Raw genomic sequence first — 21162 nt, 5'->3', positions numbered from 1 at the left:
AAGAGTCAGCACATAGAGTGACTTCATTTATCTCCCTGAACTAAGTGAAAGTTAATTTTGTTTTCCTAAGATCTGGTTTTAAAAGCATTTGTGGCAGCTTTCTGTTTGCTTTGCCTTGCCTTGCATTTTATTCTTCCCTGTAATCTAATTCATTATTCTTGTTTGGTCAGTTTATCAGACAATGGAGGATTCTTTGCCTCCCCCTGTCTTAAGGGTTGGGTTTTTTTGTTGGTTTTTTTTTTTTTTTTTCTGCTCTAGCATTACCAGAAACACAAAGAAAGAAGCCTGAAGACAAGTCAATGCATTCTAAATATTTGTCTTTTTAAGCAAAACCAAGGGACAGATATAAATATCTAGAAGTACTTTAAATGTTTAATTTAAACAGGGGATGTAAATGTTCCCAGACTTCATTCAAAGAAAAGTGAAGGTAACTAAAGCTTTACCTGAGCAAGGACAGTTACATTATATGCAAATAACAGACACTAAGAAAACAGTAGTGAAGGCAGAGTAATGGGTTAGAAAATATTATTGTGACATGCTGCTTTGGAAAGGAATCATCACACTAAATTGCATTCTAATATTTTCATGTATTACAATTATTGCAGCAAATTATGACAACTGATGCAGTGAGCTCAAAAAAAAAATAGTCTTTTATTTCCTTCTGTCTATAGGAAATATCTTATTTTCAAGCCCTGAAGATACACAAATTTGCAGCAACTTGTAGGCTTTTCAGCTGAAGTCCAAAACCTCAGCTCTCTAGTTGCCAAACCACTGAAGAACAGAGGAAATATAAGGATCTTTTTATTTTCACACTTTGATTACTGCACAAGATACTGAGGATCTTAATTATTCTAAGTAGCTGATCCTTTTAAGTAGGATCCATTCTTAGTAATGGAAGGTACTCTGTGACTTCAGCACCAAGGAGTTAAAAGTGATTCAAGCTGATTCCACTATTTGACATAAATAGCACATCATTTCTAATTTCACACAGTTAAGATGGCCAAAATATCTGGCCAGAAGCTTAAATTCTTCTTTTCATTTACAAAAGTGGGATTCATGCTGTTTAAGGAATGTACTGTGTTTCTCTAATCCCAGGCCTAAGTCAGAGGCAGCAAGTGAAAGACATTTTCTTCTTTCAGAAAGAAGCTATTGTATTCATATAATTACAATATGCTTCTGTGATGACTCTGTCTAGCAAAATTATGTGCATTTGCTAAGCACCTTGTACGGCTTGAAGTGTGGATTTATTATTGCTAGCATACATCCTGAAGTTATTATTGCCATCATACTGAATCATTCAAACTGAAAGATTATTTCAGAAAGAGATTTATTTTAATGTAAAGTCCAGATCCTACATTCCATTCATGCCTCGTGCTTACTGAAGCTAATGGGACTTAAATGACATTTGAAGAACAGGCCTAAATAAGTCTTCCCTGCTACCAAACTGTGGCACATTGTGATGCATTTATATGAAAATAGGATCTTCCATCCACTCACTCAGACTTTAACTCAAGTACTGTGTTCATTTTCTGAGTATTGATAAGCAATCACTTCCTTACTGTATAATAAAGCCAGTTCAGAAATAGGTCGCAACATCCCCTCTACTGCAGTTGCTGCACAGGATAGAGGTCTGATGAATTCTATCCAGAGGGATGAATGACATAGAGCTTCAGCCCTGATGTCATTACTGTGGTCTTTCGCTGGCTTCCTAGAGGCACATCTGTGCATGACACTGAGGAATATATCTTCATAGTAGTGGAAGAACTATCTTTGAATGTCAAGATACATCACCATACATTCTGGAAATCCTAAGCTACATTGCAATAAACTGCTAGGTGGCCTCTGCAGCCTGATATTCATAAAGGACAAATTCCCTGTCATTCCGAAAACAATAACAACATCTGTTATAGGACCTTACAGATAGGACCGAACAACTTGATTTAACTTCAGAGTTCTGCTTTGAGCAGATGGTTGGACCAGATGACTTCCAGAGGTCCCTTCCAACTCATTTAAATTATTCTATGATTCTATTAGATTTTGTCCTTTTTAGAGAGAGTAAAATGGTTCAAATTCAAAAGAAAACAATTTCTCAGCTAACAAAGGGACCAATGAAAGTAAAGTAATAAACTAAAACAACCTTAGTAACACATTTGTGTTTCTTAAGTGGTCTGAGACTGCAAGAAATCCACACAAGTCTTTCCTCCTGTTGGTTTCTGTAATCTGTGGTGTGCTGTGATACAGCAATGGGAGGCAGTACAAAACTACAGAGCCATCTTGGGTGTTGCACAGAATTAAAAAATAAATAATCTCAGGTCTAAGTAGAATGGTAGGGCCACTGAATTCAGGAATAAAATAAAAATGTCTGAGCAGCTATTGCTATAACAAATGAGTAACATTCTTACAAAGTGAAAGACTGCCTTTTAGTAGTTGTTAAAATTTTCATTACAGCTAAAAGACACTCTATATCAACATATTGTACTGGTTTAAATATCTTAATCTTAAAAAATCCAAAATCTAAATAACATATTTATTTCATCACCACTACAACCATCTCTTTTAGGACCATGAAGTCCATCACAGAAAGTACAGAAAAACTTCAGAATTAAACCAGACAAAGCAAAGATTGCTACAACCAATTGAAATTTTGCTTAATTTACAGATGTCCAACATATTCAAGCTTGAGATTTTTATTTCTTGTATTACTTTTCATGTCATGGGAACTCTTACCATTATCAATATACTTATTTCACATGGCTTCACGATATTTTCTTAATTTTTTTTTTTTTTCCAAGTGTCACCATCCTAATTTAGGACCATAGAATGGCTGTGTTCCTGTACCAAAAAGAGCTGGTTTTAAGAGCAAACTACAAAATAATGAGAACATTACAGCAATCAACAGGGACTCATGTTTTCACCCACTACATAGGAGAAAAAGAGGTCAATTCCCTGTCAGGAGGATTTGAATGAAAATAGCCTAGATGTTAGGCCATAGAGTATGCTGAGGTAAATTCTCCCTCAGTATTTCCTATTATAGTTGCTGCACTCTTAAACCTCCCACAATTCCCTAAACACGACTGGAGACAGTGCAGTCCATAAAGGAGAAAGATGTGTGGATACCGTTCCCAGTGCAGCTGGCTCCAGTAACTGCTGTCTTTCATAAAGACAAGACACAGCCAATATGCTTCTCCTGCTGTGTTCCTTGCATGGTGAAAAAGACTTGCTCTGCAGTAAATTGTCACTAGTAAATTTACAGTCAGTACCTCATCCATGTACTACAAAACCTCCGAACTCCTGTAAGAGCTTATAGAAGCTGCTAGCCTCTCAGGAGCAAGTAACTGGCTATATTTCAGTTCCACATGAGGCAATAGCTCCTGCTAAGTTACTGCATATGCTGTCACTCAGAACACAGACATTTTCTTTTTAAGAAAGAAAAGAAAAAAGCAAGTGTGACAAACTGCCATATTCTTCCCCTCTTCACACACCTTTGCTATCACTGTTCATTATGTGAGAAAAATGAAGGCAACTTCCACTGCATTGGCAGGGCATTTACCTAAACACCCTAGTGTATGTGACAGAGCTTGCTCCCAGCATGTGACCAAAATGGACCTCTGGTGTCCCCCTTCTATAACTGGATGTACACAGGTTCATACAAGATGAGTCAGCTGTACAGTCAGCAACTCAGGAACTCAACTGGTCCATCCCTGGCACAAGGTGACAGTATGTAAATCCATGTAATTTCTAACTGATCTGTGCCATGTCTGTCTTTGAAGATCTCCAATTGTGGGGATTACACCACTTCCAAACACTGTTATTTCCAAGCTATAAAGTATTCCCTGACTTCTTTTAATCTTAATTACCTCTTTCCTCAGCTGCTATGAGAATGCTATCTTATTTCTTTTTATAGGAATTTATAACTTTTTCTATAAATACTACTTCCAGTTATGTAACACAACGTGGGATTCAGCTCCAGATTTAGAAGTCAACATTTAAGTAACTACAGTGTAACAACTACTTATAAGCTCAATATCCAAGTTACCATTATAAATAGTGGACACCTAGTTGAAGATATCTACTTTGGAACAAGATGAATATTGCTGTACTGATCATGATTTTTCCTCCATTAATTATAACAGTGAATTTGGAAAACTACTTCTAAGGTGAATTTCACTAGGGGCACTGGCATTTTGGTCACAGGATATATAATCTTTCTTCTGGAAACAGGCTGGCGGGAAAAGGGCTGCAGCTGGGTCAATTTTCAACTGGGTTGAATCTTGCCTGTAGACTGAGTTGCACAACCTGGCCTTATACCTGTGGGAGACATCATAGTCTCCTCATCTTTGAATCTTGTCCTCCAATTTTTTTAGTTTAAACTGCTCAGAATTGAACCTCAGCTCACAGAGTGATGTTAGGCATCTCTTAGTCTTCTACACAAGTTGTCTATGCTCCCTTCTATACTCAGTAACGAAGAGGTATCTCCAGAGAATCATTCTGCTGCTATGTGGGATGAATTACTTCAGAAGTCACCTGCCTTTCTTTTTTGACTATAAAAGGAGCTTGGACAATGAGTTGACATCTCACTTCCAGAAGGCTAAAGCTTAAGATGATCAGTCCCAAGCTCAGAATACAAAAATCTCACTTTGGATAACCAAAAGCATATTGTTAGGTAAACTTAGTACTTCCAATTAAAAATGCCTCAACTTTTATTTAAACTTTAAATTATTCCAGCTTTCCATGAAGTTAGACAAAAATAAAGTATGATGAGGAAACATAGAAAAAAGAAAACTAGCATAGTCAATATAAAGATAAACGTTTAAAATGAGCGTTTAGTCAGGCTGAGCCAAAGCTTGAGCATTTTATGGAGGAATAAGCATTTGATTTGAAAGTATTTGATATAGCAGGGCTAGAAAGGTAACCATTCAAACAAGGAGACACTTTTTAAGAAGCAAAAGATAACTCTCACAATCCACACCATCCAGTGTGACATATTCCTACGTTACATAGCATAACTGAATAAAGCCCTTCCTCACTAAGGGTGGTGCCACATACACCTAAACCCAAAAGAACTCAAAATATTTCCAAAATTCTTGGAAAAAATACAGAAGAAAAGGTGATTATCTCTTTTGTAAACCTTTATTTCAAACATAAAAATTGAATAGATTTTATGTATGTGCTTCTGCAACACATGTAGATTGCTCCAAGTTAAAACACTAACAGTGTTAGCAAATTTTCAAATACCAGCGAATGAACCTGTTATGGCTAAGCTGGAAAAATGTATATGCTCCTAGAGGGCAAAAAAGGAAAATCCCTTTTTTTGATTAGTGTATCTGATTAGACACTTAAAATTCATGTCATTTTCCTTTAGACTAGAAGACTTAAACATAACACTGTTGTTAGATTTTTCTGAAAAACAGGCAGAATGCAGCCTAGCAGAAAACGCACCTAAAGATTTTTTCAGTGGTTGTGGCCAACTACCCATTCTGTTCTAATTCAAGGTGACCAATAAAGTTTGATATAAAGTCTATCATGGCCTTAACATGAGCCAGTATAACTCTAAATTTTGTGCTTTAAACTACAGTTTAGTTTTTGTGACACCACTGCATGATTTCCATACACATTCATTCCCTGACTCATTTCTCAACTGACAAAGTCCAAGTGATACTGAAGTGGCATCAGCAGAAAATCTGCCTGAGAACTGTCTGTGTTTGAGACCCTCTGACCACACTGCAGGGAGGCAACATTCATGGCCACACAAGCTCTGTTGGCTTATTTGAAGGCCAAATTCTGCTTCCCTATTTAAAACTTTTCAGAAGCAATTTCCGCCAAACTAAAAATTACCTCAGCTCTGGGAAGATTCTGTGTCCCAACATGACTGTCAAATTTTTGAATAGTTGATTCATGTCTTTTCCCTCTGCCAGACATTTACACATCCATAACACAAAGAGGAGAGGCAATGTTTCACTCTAACATGAAGGTGAAGGGAAGAAAGGATGAATGTAGGATTTAATTTTGAATGATTGCACAAGGTTCATTATATTGTATCAATGTTCTACAACTCAAGGCAGTTGATGAGTTCCTCCTTAAAAAAAGGGTAAAATAAAAGTTTGACAAACCTGTCTTCTTCCAGTAGACTTTGACGTGAAGTTGATTGTCCTGATAAAAAGGAGTTCCAATTTTAAGAAAACGAGTGGGTTTTCTTCGTTGAAATGTTGGGTAAGGATCTACCAGTCCTTTCTGGAGTTTCCCAGCAGAAGATGTCTGTTCCTCTGCAATACACAGAACAATCAGGAATTATTTGTTTAAGTACCATAAGTGCCGTATAATGACTATGTTAACGGTGCTGAAATTCAGAAAATAATACTAACTTTAATCCAAATTATCTTAGTCTAGTGTCTTAGCTAAATAAAATTAATATAAAGAACAAACTGTCCATAAAGGTTGAAAAGCATATAATTTGTTTTAAATTCAGTCAAAAAAATATTTTGGACAGAGAGAAAAAAAGATAAATACATTTTAACACGAAAATGCTCTGTAAAGTTTCAAAAGAGTGATAAGGAAAGGGAGTGTATTTATATCCCCAAGAACAAGAAATGTTAACACATTAACAGGCATAGTATCTAGCAGTAGTTCTGTATAATCATTCATGGTCTTTGTATTTGTGCACTGGTTGAATATATACAAAGCCCAAGGATGGCACCGAGTGTAACCCACAGAGTGCCACACATGGTTATTACATCAAAGGAAATATGGTCCTTTGGTACGTTATATAAGAACACTATGGTCAGATTAGAGATATTTCTTGCCCACTTTCCTGTTTCCAACAGTGAACAGTGAATGCTTAGAAAAACACTGTAAGAGCAGAGTTAACTTTGAGAAACTCCCTTCATGTTATGTGTCCAGCTTCCAACAAGCAACGGTAAATGGAGGTCCTTCATCAAGCATGTCGTTTTGCAACAGTTCATCACTATTTAGCAGGGTTGGAAGTATTTATAGATATTTTCAGCTGAAAAGGCAGCAGTGCTGATTCAAACTGCATTTTCATTGCACACTTGCAAATATATCAGTTGTGATAAAGGGGACAGTATTTGCAACAGATTAACAAAAAAAGGTGTATTTAATTCAATAACATACCTAAATGAAAAGTAAAGATTCTAATAATTAGCAAGTGGCAAATTATTAACGACATACTTGAGAGAAAGAGGGGAAGTCTCAGGTTTCAATAATTACCATGAGTAATATGTAAACTTGAACATTGTGCTGCCCTATATGTAGCTTCAGCTGAAACTCCCTTGCATTTTGGCCAAATTTTACTTCATCAATCCTTTGCTTAATCCAATACAAATTTACATTTTCTTTGCTTGTTTTAAATTAAAGTAAAACTACAAAACTTAAGCAAATTCTTTCTCAGGGTAACCATAATGTTTATACTACCTAAAAGGAAATCGGAAAGTGATAGAGAGTACTGACTTAAATCTGTTAGGTATACCTCAAAGTATTGCAATTTTCCTAAATCTCCGCTTTGCTGTTCTCCGTGTGCTCCACTTCCAGAAAAACCAGGACACCAATTTAGAATATTTCTATATAAAGATCAAGAGAGAGTCTCTTGCTGCATCTCCCAGAAGTGAAGCACACAAATACAGTGAGGCAATGTATTTCTGAGTGGAGAGAAATATAACGCCAGAGGGCCAGGGTCAAAGCTCACAGAGGTCTGTAGGACTAAATTACTTCAGTGGGTTACGAACTACTCTCTATTCTGACAATAGGAACAGACACCTAAAAAGCCAGAGCTTAAGTCCACAGAGAGCAGAGCAACTGACAGTGAGACTTCAGCAAAATTGGCATGTTGCATCTGCAACTACTTCCCAAAGGCCATGGAAGTCCCCAAATAAAGTGGGGGCATAAATGTCATGTCCTAGATAACATTTCAGACAATATTTTTTTTCTTTTTTGTATTTCTCCATCTGCTTCTGAGTATTCTCAAAAGTACCTCAAGCAGGACGGGCTCTGTACCTAACTAACTACAGTGAGATTCAAAATATGAATTTGCATCTCCTCCAGGAGTAGTTTTTATTTGCTGTTCTATGTAAGCTCTAATTTAGCCATTTTTAAAAAATGTCCAAGAAGGTCTTAATACATTTCTCATCAGTGCTCTGTCCACTAAAATGTGTGATATCAGTGCTTTAGGCTCAAAGAATCTTGAATCCTTGACTTCATGTTTTTAACAGAAAGGATGCTCAAATTTGTCTGCAAACTTATTATTGAAGTACTCTACTGTAAAACAAATATGTGTTTTCATTCTCACAGGCACTGATTTGCAGTTAAAAAGAAAATAATTCTCATTAACTAAATGGATCCTCTTCATCTGAACATAACATTTAAATATTTGAAGTATATGAGAAAATAAAAATATTGCTCTTGGTACAGTATTACTCTGGTTTAAAAAGCGATACAATTAACAAACCTTTTAGTGTAAAAAGGTCACCACAGTGAAGTGAAATAAAGCACAAGGCATTAGAAAGTCTATACTAATTAGACATTAGTAGATAGCAGACTTTCACAGAAACTACTGATGGACTGTTTTCTGATGTAAAGCAATCAAGGAGAGGGCAGATTATCCAAGCAAAATCGCAGAAGGAATTTAAATCTAGCTGTGGTGATGATAGCAAAGAGGTGCCACTGGAGTGGACAGATAACGATGAAACCACGAAACTCAAGCATGAGGTACAGGTTAAATGAACTCCATTTGGTAGACAATTTGTAAGTAATAAATCAGATGTGATCTGCATCAGATTCTGGAAAACACAATGGGCAACAGACTTGTCCTTCAGCTGTCTCTTAAGATTGCCCAAAAAAGTAGAAAAAATGAACTTAATATGGGAAAAACCATATTTAGGTCTATTTTTTCTTCTTGGTATATTAATATGGGAAGCAAATGTAGATCTGAAGGTCCATCATAACTAACAACTACTTTAAAATATTTATGTACATCCAAACTGAATATGTTTGCAGAAGGTTCCAGCAAAAATAGCTGGATTAGGATGAAAGTAATTAGTTATGTTATGCAAATGGCAACAAGTAAAATTTAAACTTTGAGTGCATTTTAAAAAAAGAATGTAAATGAATGAAAACTGAAATGGAGTCAGGGCAGGATATTTAAAATTATATTCTTTAACATCTTATTATCAGAATTTTGCTGTATTAGTTAATCAGACACATCAGCAGTTGAGGCAGTAACAGTATTGTAATTGTACAAATAGCATTTAACTAAGGCTTAAGAATCATGGTTTACTCTCAGATTCAGATATGCGTTTCAATTATATTAATTAGCATGTGAGGTTGTAAAGACCTTAATGAGACATTAGCTGACATCTATAAATCTCAAGATTTTAATTTGAATGTGGGTCCTACGTGTGCAATATTTTGAGAATGCATTGCTTGCCAGGCATGGAACATCTTAGATTCTCTAATAGAAGAGTGGATGTTTTATATCCATTCGTAGTAGATAAATATTTGTGTGGTCCAAAAATATGAATTAGTGGCCTGCTCAAAACAGTCAGGATTTTGAAAAACATTGCAAGCTAAAACTGTCCAGTTAAGACAAAGACACAGAAATGGTTTTATTCCAGCCACTGACAAATATAGTCAGTATTTATACCTGTATTGCATTTAAAAAATATTAACACTACAGTCATGCAAATGCTTCCACTTTCATTGCAGTTGTTCATTTTAGGTGGTTAGGATCTAAGACAAAGAATTAGGCAAAAACTGTCACAAATTTTTAGATAAGAATTTTAACATTAAGAGGTTACTCAAGTTGACCAAGACAGGATCACTACGCTATTTTTTTAAATTTGAGAAATAATTATATAAAACATTCATATTGCAGATAAAGGAGAGATAAAGCATTCAGCGTAGTCTTTGAATACAGTTACTCACTATTATTCCTGGTGTCCTGAGTCGTGCTAAAATGGAGAGAAACCTTAGCACTTTTTAGGCGTATCTGACCCCAACGTGTTACTGCTTGCAGTTCTACATTGTAGTTGCTGTTGGGTTGGAGTCCCTCCAGGACCACATGATTTTGGGCCTATAACAGAATAAATATACACAGCAGTTATAGTATTACTGAAACACAGGTCCTTATTAAAAGTAGGCCTGTTATCTTAGGTACACTACTTTTTTGAAATTCAAACAGAAAACTCGTATACTTTTCAATAAAGCAAAATTTCCTTTCTTTAAAAAATGTATTTTATTGAACTCTATTTTTCTGTGTCATTTTTAAAATACTAACTCTCCTGATGTCTATGTAATTTTGGCAATTCCCTGGCAAATACAGACACATATTGTTTAGGCCAAAACTAAAGGGTCTTTTCCTATATAACAAGGTTTTTTTCTTATGCCAAAATTTTTTAGCCAAAGAATTTTAAACTTTTTTCTCCCTGATTCCCATGTTAGCAAAGCAATTTAAAACTTTTTCTAGAGACAGCCAGTCTGAAGACGGCTAAAATCCAACATTCATTTGTCAATATTTTCTATTTGTTTCAACTGCTGAAAAAAAAAAAAGAAAAAAAAAACCACCAACCCACAACCAAAAATACCCCCTCATTGGTAAGAACATTTTTCCTCTATAGAAGTGAAAACAGAAAAGAAAAAATAGAGGTTTTTGGAAGTGTCTTAAATGGGGAAATAACAGTAGGATTACCATTCTCTGGTCAGTAACCTATAAATTAAGGCAAATATTGCAAAGAAAAGTCAAGGCTTCTCAGTAGTCTTACATTTCTGAAATTTTAAAAATGTATTTATGAAAATTTTCTTCCAGGCCATATCTCAGAGACAAGACATTACTCCATGTTTTCAATAGAATTCTTTAAGCCTCTGAAGTTTGACAGTCAATCCAGAGTGAAAAAGATAACCACGTACTGCCATATTTAACACTTCAGGAATTGTCAAAGGCATTTATTATTAATTACCTTTAATTGGTTTGTGCTGAGATATTTGTAACATTGATTTGTAACATTCTCAATTAACAGTGTTAATACTATAGCCAAATTATTTCAGTGTCTATGTGGAATTATTTCATATGGAAATCATAAAGTTATTTGGACTAGACTACATCTAAAAGTAAAAACTTGGCAAAAAAAATCTTCAACAAAAGATTTTTCTGCCTTTCTTACTTTTTTAAAACTTTCCTTTATTTTCCATTTTTAGACTGAATTGTTGCTATAATATTCAAATGACCACTGATTAGCAATAGCATCCAGAGTGTCCTGTAGGGAAGTCTGAGTGTCACTGGCATTGCTACACAGTTTCATGATATGCCACAGAAGTACACTGAGCCAGGAGTAATATGAAAGATATTCTAAAAGCCTGCCTTGGCTCTTCTGGATTTCCTTATATTCAAGGTCAGAACTTTGTCAAAATTACTGTAATGCTATATATTGGATCTGCTTTAACATATTTATATGTAGGATGCACCCTACGCAAAGTGCCAACACAACATTAAGGACCCAGCTGAATTTAAATTTTTCTGGGTTTTGTGGTTTAAGGACCAGCTTGTGGAGAGAAAGCTCCACTGTATCTTTAGGCTGTAGCCTGTCATGAAGGTCTCTAGCCAAAGGCAGCTTTCCTGAGAAACACAAATTTTTCTACATAGCACAGTCCAACCCTATTCCCATGTTGCCAAAGTGATTTTTTAAAAGTACAACAAAGAACTAACTTTCTTTTCTGTGCATATTTACTTGCATGAATTCAGCACACAGCCTTCACTGCATTTATTTCTCTCAGTTTGGTGACGGAGAGAGGAAACTATAATCCCTCCGGCTGTCATTCATCACAGTGCAAGTAGGCATCCAGAGCCAAAACACAGTGTTAACATCGACATGGGACCAAATTTTCACAATGCATTTATTAAAAGCACTGAGAATTAAGTTCAGCCTGTTATCTGTAAATCTGTAACTGATTTCTATTTCTATTAACTACTTTAAAATAATACGCAATATTGCTTAAGTATATCACAACAGATAGTGTTTCAAAGTGGTATTTGATATATGATTCAAGAAACTTATAGGAACTTGCTGCTATGAAAATATGCCAGATCTTTCTTACAGCAGCTTATTTAAAGAGTTTTCGGATTGTTTTTTCCTTGGACCTATACTGACTATTTAATGGTTGCTCTCTATGACAGTGTCACAACTTTTATTTGCATAGCGAAAGAACAACATGACAGATGATGATAGGCTTCTTAAATAGAACAAGCACTATATCTTTAAGAAGCATTAATAAAATAGTCCTAAATTTAGAGGACAAACAGCATTTAGCTTTCTATTCATCTCTCCTGCAAAATATTATAGATTTTACCTGAATTTTAAGGCAGAAGTCTACTTCTGAGTTCTCTGAAACATAGGGATTGAGAGATCAAAATTGCCTATGGGGTTGGTGATATTAAAAATTAAGACCACTACTTTACCAGCTTCTGAAATCATTGCAATTTATCACGTATTTTATACTTACACTCTATTTTGTGCCAGAAAAAAAGCCAAATTTTTGCCTCATTTACTATTTTCTCTCTTACCCCATCGGTAATCTTCCTTCTCCTTTTTTTAGCTGGAATTACATATTTGCTATACGTCCAGCTCCAAAAGACTTTGTAGTGGTGCACTGGGATATCAGGCTCTTCTGGAAGATCCCAAATAATCATTACATTCACACTCCCATCATTGTTTGCACTGATATTGGCAATTCGGATATTAGATGGAGCTGGTGGAGCGGATGGATCTAAAATTTAAAATAAACAAAAAGATTCTAAAGTAAAGACCATCTCCAGTAAGGTAAAGACCATCTTCATCTTATGTATTTACCAGGTATACACAAGCTGGATTAAACACTCTCAATATACCGAGGAAAATTCAGGCAAAAATTTCCCACAGGTGATAGGGCTTCTTGTACATTCTAGACATTCAAATTCTACTGAAATAAAAATTAGGAATTAACATCTACTTTTGTCATTATTCTGTGTTGTCAGTAGTTCACAAACATCATGAAGCTTTATCACGTGCTACAAATGGCTTTGTGTAGTCATCAGAGAATTGTATGGTGGAAACACTGAATATTTTTTCATTGTTGCCAGACAATTCTCAGATGACAAAATTATGTTTCTACATGTTGAATCTTTCTTCAAAATTCTAGTACTGATATCTATCACCATGGAACATAAACACTTCCTTAGAATAAATATCATTAAGACGTAATGATATATTACACTGTCACAGAAGTCTGTAGGGCTTTTTTAGAACAACAAAGAACAATTAGCTACCCCTGTGATTTATTTTGTTACTTTGGTTTAATTTCTGGTCAATATCAACTGAGATATTGTTCCTTCAGTTGTATTTGTGCTGATCCTAGGGTCCGGAAGGACATCTGACAGTCAGAGGTTCCGATACTGAACCTTTTCCAATACTGAATGTTAGGTCCTCCTTGTGGACCTGCTATATAATATCTTGGCCCCAAGTAATGTGAATCAATGGAAATTTTGCAACTGAGCTTCTGAAAGTCCAATTTGCTATTTACTAACTCCTACTTTTTAATACTACTTTGTAAGTCCTACTTTTTTTTTTTTTTTTTTAATGCCTGTGGTAGCCAAACATTGGTGACAAAATATAAGAAAACTGCAAAAACAGAATTTAAGTAAAAGCAAACAGTGTGACAAAAAAAAAAGAAGTATATCAGGCAGAATAAAGGAAATTCATAGTAATTAGGGTACGTTTTAAGCCTGTAGACAAGAAAAAAAAAATCTGATTGAAAAAAATATTTTCATATCACTTTTTAGCCAAATGAGCTACCACTTATTTGCCAGAAACAAAACTGAAGGTGTGCAGAGGGGATGCCAGGCATTAATTTACTGCATGGTTCACCTGCATCTTTTCATAATGGTAAATGAGCTGTTAAACAAACTTTCCAGGCATACTAAATTCATCAGATAATCCCTATGACAAACGGCCTCACTGAAAAATTCCATCATTTAGTTCATGCAAACAGACACATTCAGAATTAATAAAGACAGCATTTCCCTTTTAAAGATCAGCAGATGTGAAATAATGGCTTATTTCTGTTATTCAACAGGACTCTTGGTTAAATAACAATGGATGCTCCTGTTTGCTCACACATGCCATTTTAGTTAAATAGTAATGGAAGCCCCTGTTTCCTCACACATATAACTCAGTCTAACTTTTGGCCATAAAGTTACAAAGCATACTTGAGTTTAAGAATTCTAGAAGTTTAACTTCATTTTCAAAATAATGAGAATTCCTTATTTCTTCTCACTCGTTTTGTTTTGTTTTTTTAATCAGCTTGCAAGCCAATTCCCTATATTTTTTTCTGGCTTTGAAGAAGCACTGTTCTTACACTTATTTCCTTATCTGTGAAGAAGCCAACAACTCCATCTTAAAGTATACAAAGCTATTTATATTGGAAGGGATAAATTTAAGAGATTAATTTAGTTAAATGGTCTGTACTGTTCTCTAACACAACTTTTTATTCATTTACTTCTATCGTTTAATAAAATAAGTAAATATAAAATTACATTTAGGTGCAATAAATATAAACAGAATCACGATTCCAAAATCCAAAATCTTTATTAAGTATTCATCTTCACTGATTTAAAATGTTAAGAGGATTTTTATGCTAGATGACAATGTATTATGGCAATAAAACATTTATAACCTGTAGTGCAACATGATCATATTACTGTAGGTGAATTATTCAGGTTATCTCCCAGAAGTACTATGCATCATGTATTATGTATACATAACATATGGGATAGAATTTAAGTGTTTCAGAGAATATGTCTTCACAAATGGTCAGATACAAGCAAAAACAATTGTAACCATAAAACATGTTTGACTTCATTCTGCAACTATAAAAGAATCCGAGAGTAATTAAAAAAATCTAAAAGTTAAATGAAATAGTTCTTCTGGATAAAGTGTATTACATGATTTAAAATGTTTTGAAGTTCTATTCAACAATTTTTCATAGTTCTAAAACCAAATTTACATTCTTCTTTTTCAAATGTTTCTGTCCCCATAAGAATGCAATATAGCGTGCAATTTTCCTTGTGTAAAGTTAGTGACTGACCAAAACAGAGCTTTTATATGTCTCAGAATCACAGGAATTTGTGGGGTTTTTTTAGGGTAACTTCAAACATCCCTGTTTTTCCCAGTGACATAAGCAGAAAAAGAAAACAGTAAGGAAGATCTATGTGCATACTGAAACCAACAGATTATTTCTATTGACTTCTATAGAACCAGCATTTCACCCTATACTTTCTATAATTGCACAATTTATTGAAAACATTAAACAGTAGCATTTCTTCTGTGTTCACTAGAAGCAGCGCAGTCAGCAGACAAAATGCTGATCCATACTTAAAAGAAAACCTAGTACTGTTTGTCCTTTGCTATGGGAGAATGTAAACACTGTACTAAAAATCATTGGGTAATGGAAGTTAAGGAAAGAATGTCCTCTTAAAAGGAAAATATATATGAAACAATACAGCAACAGCAGAAACATTTTCTTGAGTGCCCCCTTTCTTCAAAGTCTCTCTTTAGCAAGCCTTGAAAATGTCATCCACAAAAATGTCTTTGAACAGGAAGAAGAGTGATGGTGGTAGTAGTAGAAGACAGGAAGGAAGGAGATCTGCAGTTGACAGACATGTAAAGGCGAGACATTTGAAAGTGCTACATTTTCTAGAAGAGCTTTTTTAAAACTAGTTGACTAAACAGGATAAAATAATAAACTAAAAAAAAGTAAGACATCAAAGATGAAGAAGACTTAATTTACTACAACTTTGTATTGAATCTTCCGAAGAAAACTTGTCTGATTGTAGAGACACAATGGTAAAATATTTATTTGATTTGGGGTGTATTACCTGAAATATGAGGCCACTTATTGAGCATTTTATATCAACTGAGGATCCATTCCATATTTAGCATTTCAATAACACTATATAATTTATTTATCTATTACTATATAATTTTGTGACACTCATCACTATTACAACTGACAGAACTATCATTTTTTAAGCAGAACCCCAAGAATATTAAACTTTTCTTTCATTTGAAAGAATTGAGTTTCACCAGCAAAACAAACAGGTGAGAAATAATAGCAACAAGGCATTGTGATCTCTGTTATTAACAGGAAAAAAACCTAAAGGATTTAAACCCCACCCTCAAAAAACAATCAAAAAACCCCCAACATCCTCCAACACAGACCTCTCCAAAGCCCCCTCCCCCCAACAAAATTCAAACCACCAAAAAGCTCAAAACCGAAAAAAATGTTAAGTATCAGAGTATTTTCCTCCATAACGCATGTCTGCCAGTCACCAGATAACAGATGGGCTGTCATCTTCTGCGTTACTGAATGGAGAAGTCATGCTTCTACAAGGTGCACTGCTAAGCTTATGTCTATGCAGACATTAAAAGCAGTATACAACTCGTGATGAAATACTTCAAAGTCTAATAACTTGTACTGGATTATAAAGCTTATATCCATAAGGTGTTTGTTAACCTGACTATGAAGCTAAACTGGCATTCTGCTGACTATAAAAGTAACAGCCATTCTACTGTTAGTCTTCATAGATCTGTGATCCCTTTGACTGACTGCCCACATGTATAATTCAGATACATGAACATTAAATTACTGGAATGGAAACTACTGCCAGTTTTTCAAACGTAAAGTTCTGAAATTTTATATACATGAATTTATCTGAGTGTTAAATCAAATTCTTTGGTTTGCAGAAATAGTGATGCTAGTTGCAGCTTTTCCTTTGCAGTTTATACTACAACTCAAATAAAATAAAAGTCATTATATATATATATATACTAGAATTTGGCACAGACAGCTGTCCTCAAATCTGAAAAAATTCTGGTCTCAGCAGCCTGACAAGTAAATCACTTCTCGCCGCTAAAAATGATAGCTTCATTAGGTCAAGGCTGAAGCTGCTGTTCCAGCACATGGAGTAAGTACTGCATTTGTCTAGATTGTATCTGGTTTGAGTATACCCAAAGGACTTAAATTCCTGTCTTGCTGGCTACTCAGCCATCACAAGCAAAACTCTGTCTCCAGTTCCCAAAAGGGAGGATTCCTTGTTACAAATAAAATAAAAAAAGAAAGCCCTCGCATTATCTCAATTTCAAAATTCACATCTTCCCACACTCATATTTGTAAACACAGTGAATAACAACTTATATTTTACAAAATTCTTCAAATCAATAGGATCTGGAAGCATTTTCACAACCTTTAACAAAACAGTATACTCAAGAATCACATCATACACTGCTGTAACGCATCCACTTTGGCTTTAGAAGAGGCAACTGTAGTGAACACAGTAAATTATTTGGAATATAAGTCAGAGAGCAAAATAATGACACTGAAATCAGAATTCTCATTCTAAGCTGTAAAAGCGACAGCAAATTCGACTCTAATTTAAACCCTTTTTTATAGAGCTTTCTTTTCTGACTTAAAATGGATCTCCCATGGATATCTTTTAAACGTTGGACCTTCCAACTCTAAAAATCTGCTGAAGCTGCTCTACAGACAAGTTTCCAACCATTAAACAGTTCCAAGGCATAAGCAGGAGGAATGGCTTTGCCCAATGGAAATGGCACACATAAACCAGCTGTGCAACAGTATAAAAAAATCATTGGTCCCAAAGGAGCAACAGAAAGAATTTTATTGCCAGGAGTGGGTGTCTGTTCTGGTTTTACTAACACTCAGTAATGTATGCATGAAATCACATCCAGCATGGTACTTATGTGCTGTGAAAACAATGTTGTCTGCTTCCTTTTGCTTGACAATTTACCCTGTGTATGCAAGCAACTGCCTTCATGTTGAAGATAAAAACCTTTAGCAGAGGTAGAAGGATCGGATGGTTTGGGCTCATTGCATTGGTCTTGTAGACTCTTTTTGTCTCAGAAAATGGCACAGTACCTAACTACAGACCAGCAAGATAATACATTATATGGAAATGCTTAACACTTATCCCTCTAGTTAACTGCGGTCTCTGTTACTAAGAGTTCATTCTCATCATATGTCATAAAAAGCTAGAAAAAAAAGCCTAAAAACTCTTACCCAAATGCAACAACTTAAAAATTGTATTACTAGTGCTGAGCAGCTTCTGACCAGTTGGTTAGGCTATCCAGTGCCCACTTACTGGGAGAAAAGTGCAGGTAGCTTTTCATCAAGAAGACTCATTTATGGATCGTAGAAACAGTTCTCTCCTCTTCCAGAGAAAATTAAGCATCTTGGAGACAGCCAGTGAAAATATGAAGAGAAATATATTTGTACCTTTAGGGATCAAAAATGTTCTGCCAGGCATTCTGTTAGTTGTATTTATTGGTGTTATTGCAAATTGCTGCACTCAGTTGAAGATAAAAAGCATACACAATTTAAAAGCCCTGCAAAGTGAAGTGGAAACCACTGTCAAAATAGAAGAAAGTTTTGATCAATTTTAGCTGACCATATCAATCTGAAAACGTATGTGCAGAGGTCTACTTCTATGAAAGAACCCACTCTCCTAGGTGCAGTATTCACTTCATTTTATAGCCACTCTGCTCCAAACAGATAGGCATAGTCTAACCGTGTTTCTTGTAATTTTGGAATCACATTTTGGCAAAATGAAGAATCACTTCATTCCCTATGAAAGGTCATGGCAGACAAGCACATGAAAATCCTTCATTTCCTTTATAAAAAAGAAATAGAAAAAAAAAAAATCTGTTTAAGCTCTGAATATTTCATAAATTATCTCAGATGTGTCACTTTGATTATTATTTACAGATTAATGCCATAAATTAACACAAAGCAGTGTGAAACAGCTAATAAACCTTCACCTCAAATGTTTATAGTATAAGAGCATCAAAAGATGCAATAGATAAAACCTCAAAACACAACTAGATGAAGAATGGTAAGCTGAAATGATTGATGAAATATTCTTGTTTTCCTGGTTGTCTTTTTCATGGTTGGGAATTTAAATTAATTTGGATAATAAGGAGCTTTATTTAGTGATAGAAAAATTAATGGAAATTACATACCTCAGAAGACTTAACATTATTTTGAATAAAACAAAACCTTACTTTACTGTGTCTACTTAGAGATCAGATTTTTTTGCCTTTGCAAAAACCACAAAATAGCATAAAACTGTACTTGTAGTAGCCAGACAAAAAGTCTCTCAGTAATTACAGCACTAATGTTTTTGAATGTTCTTTTTAACAGCTTAAAATATTTCATGACAGAGACTTTGTGGTGCCATACTCCTCCTTAGATTCAGATTATGTATCATGTTTTTCCTCCTTTAAAGAAAAACCAAACCCAAATAATTTGCTATTCACTATAACTTATGAGCAATTGGTAAAAGTTCAGCATCTTTCATGAGAAACTCTTAGGAAGTGCTGTCATGTTTCCTGATCAAAGAGTTTCTTTTTGAAGAAAACTTCTGTTAAATCTGACAAAGATAGTAATCTTCTCTTGGTCTTGGCACAACAGGGTGAAGTGAAACAATACAAGAACTGATATTAATTTCTGTCCACACTTCACACAAATGTGGCACAGACAGTCAGCAACCTTCCAAAGGTAATATGCCAAAGTCCACTTTCCTTTTCCAAACTGGAGGTTAAATGTGCCTGCAAGAGCTCAGCAGGGACCAGTAGTTGCTGGCACTCAAAAAGCTAGGCATGTTTGAGCAGCAGTTTCTTGCCCAGGCAGGGGATGCCACTTCCCACTGAGATTCAAAGTAGTAATTAAGTGTCTATATGACACTATAACCGTTACCGCTATAAGCGCCTACTTGGGGACATGGAGGCTAAGAGATACTGATTGAAGCACCCCAGTATCATTCCCAAAGACACCTAGCAGTGTCTTCATGTGAGTCACCTAGTTCATCCACACGCTTCATCTGGCGAACACAGTATCTTTACAACCACTGACAATACCAAGCCTCTAAAGTAGGCAAATGAGCTGCCAAAGTAGGATGATTTTGGCTAAGAAGCTGATAGCTAACTGAACTCCTTGCTATTTGTCTGGCAATTCACAATTCTCTGCCAAGGGCTGGATTTTAGATTTGAAAATTGTTATTTTGAGAGTTATAGAAGCCTTTTGAACAACACTGGCTACATACTTTCTGTTATTATCAAGATCCTGTTATTTTGGTTTATTAGGTAAGAGTATGCAGAGGTACTACTGGTTCCCACTGTCCTTGTCACAAAGTCCTAAAAGTGTTCTCCACTTCCACCAGATAGCTGTGAGCAGTACTCAAGGAGAGCAAGTGCTTCAGGGGTAGCTGCAGAGACCACAGAAAAAGAGGATTCTGGTATCTAACATGTAATCATTTCAAAACCACAAGCTCCTGAAACACAAATCACTGCCAGCTGGGAGACTATTCTGAAGAAATATCCCTATGTGCTTATCCTGCTCTTACACTGTTCTCCATAAACCCACTTTTGGCTAGGGTCAGATACTAGGCTATAGAGACCTTTAGTATGACTTACCATGGATATTCTTATATTTGTTACCAATGTAGGTATTTTGAACAATATACTCCTGTGGCGAGCACACTCAGTAGGGAACTAATTTTTTTGAAAGTAATACAATCCTGCGTGAAAATGTCACGCTCAAAGCAAAACCTCAGTGTTATCATGACATATTATTATCTAATTGCAATTATAGAACAGTTGGAAAATCTTTACAAACTCAGTAAAACAACTGACAATGATCTCAGTTTAAAAGAAAGTTAGTGCCAGATTCAGCAACAAAGTGCTGTATCTGCTGAAGTGCTGCTCATGAAGAAAAGTAAAAAGAAAGCCACTGCTGCTGCTGAGTCCTTGCAGTAAGCTCAATACAGATTGAAGGAACTGTAGTTTTGATGTGACTGAAATGGTATGCTACTTAAGTATAATAAATTCTTAAAATAATACTTATTTTATACTTGAAAAGGTTTGTGGTCACAGCAGTAATGGCGTTGCTATGCCAGTCAACCTTCCTACCACGAATGTGGTTATAGCACAAAAAAATGATTACGTTAATGTATACTTATTCAGTAAGCAATTAAACCATCCATACCAGCAAAAGCGCTTGCATGCCTCTATAACTGCATCTACAATAAGATTTTTCCTAGGACTGACTAGC

General features: G+C 35.2%; 1 protein-coding gene across 3 annotated transcripts in view; it reads right to left on the bottom strand.

The window, feature by feature from the left end:
- The window catches only part of ANOS1 (anosmin 1), a 161576-nt gene that overhangs the window by 40637 nt on the left and 99777 nt on the right, over positions 1 to 21162 (bottom strand). For 2 of the 3 annotated variants that reach the window (XR_012633719.1, XM_074907419.1), the window contains exons 7-9: positions 12566 to 12768; positions 9934 to 10081; positions 6111 to 6263 (exon numbers count right to left, since the gene is read on the bottom strand). Coding sequence is in view for 2 of the 3 variants with exons in the window: in XM_074907419.1 (XP_074763520.1) it covers positions 6111 to 6263; positions 9934 to 10081; positions 12566 to 12768 (504 nt within the window). In the remaining variant the exon portion in view is untranslated. Of the gene's footprint in view, positions 1 to 5709; positions 5713 to 6110; positions 6264 to 9933; positions 10082 to 12565; positions 12769 to 21162 lie in introns of all 3 variants that reach the window. The other variant, XM_074907431.1, reaches the window with a different exon arrangement.

This window comes from Athene noctua, chromosome 1 (genome assembly GCF_965140245.1).
Source record: "Athene noctua chromosome 1, bAthNoc1.hap1.1, whole genome shotgun sequence".
In the NCBI taxonomy this organism is placed as follows: Eukaryota; Metazoa; Chordata; class Aves; order Strigiformes; family Strigidae; genus Athene; species Athene noctua.
This window is presented reverse-complemented; position numbering and strand designations above follow the sequence as displayed.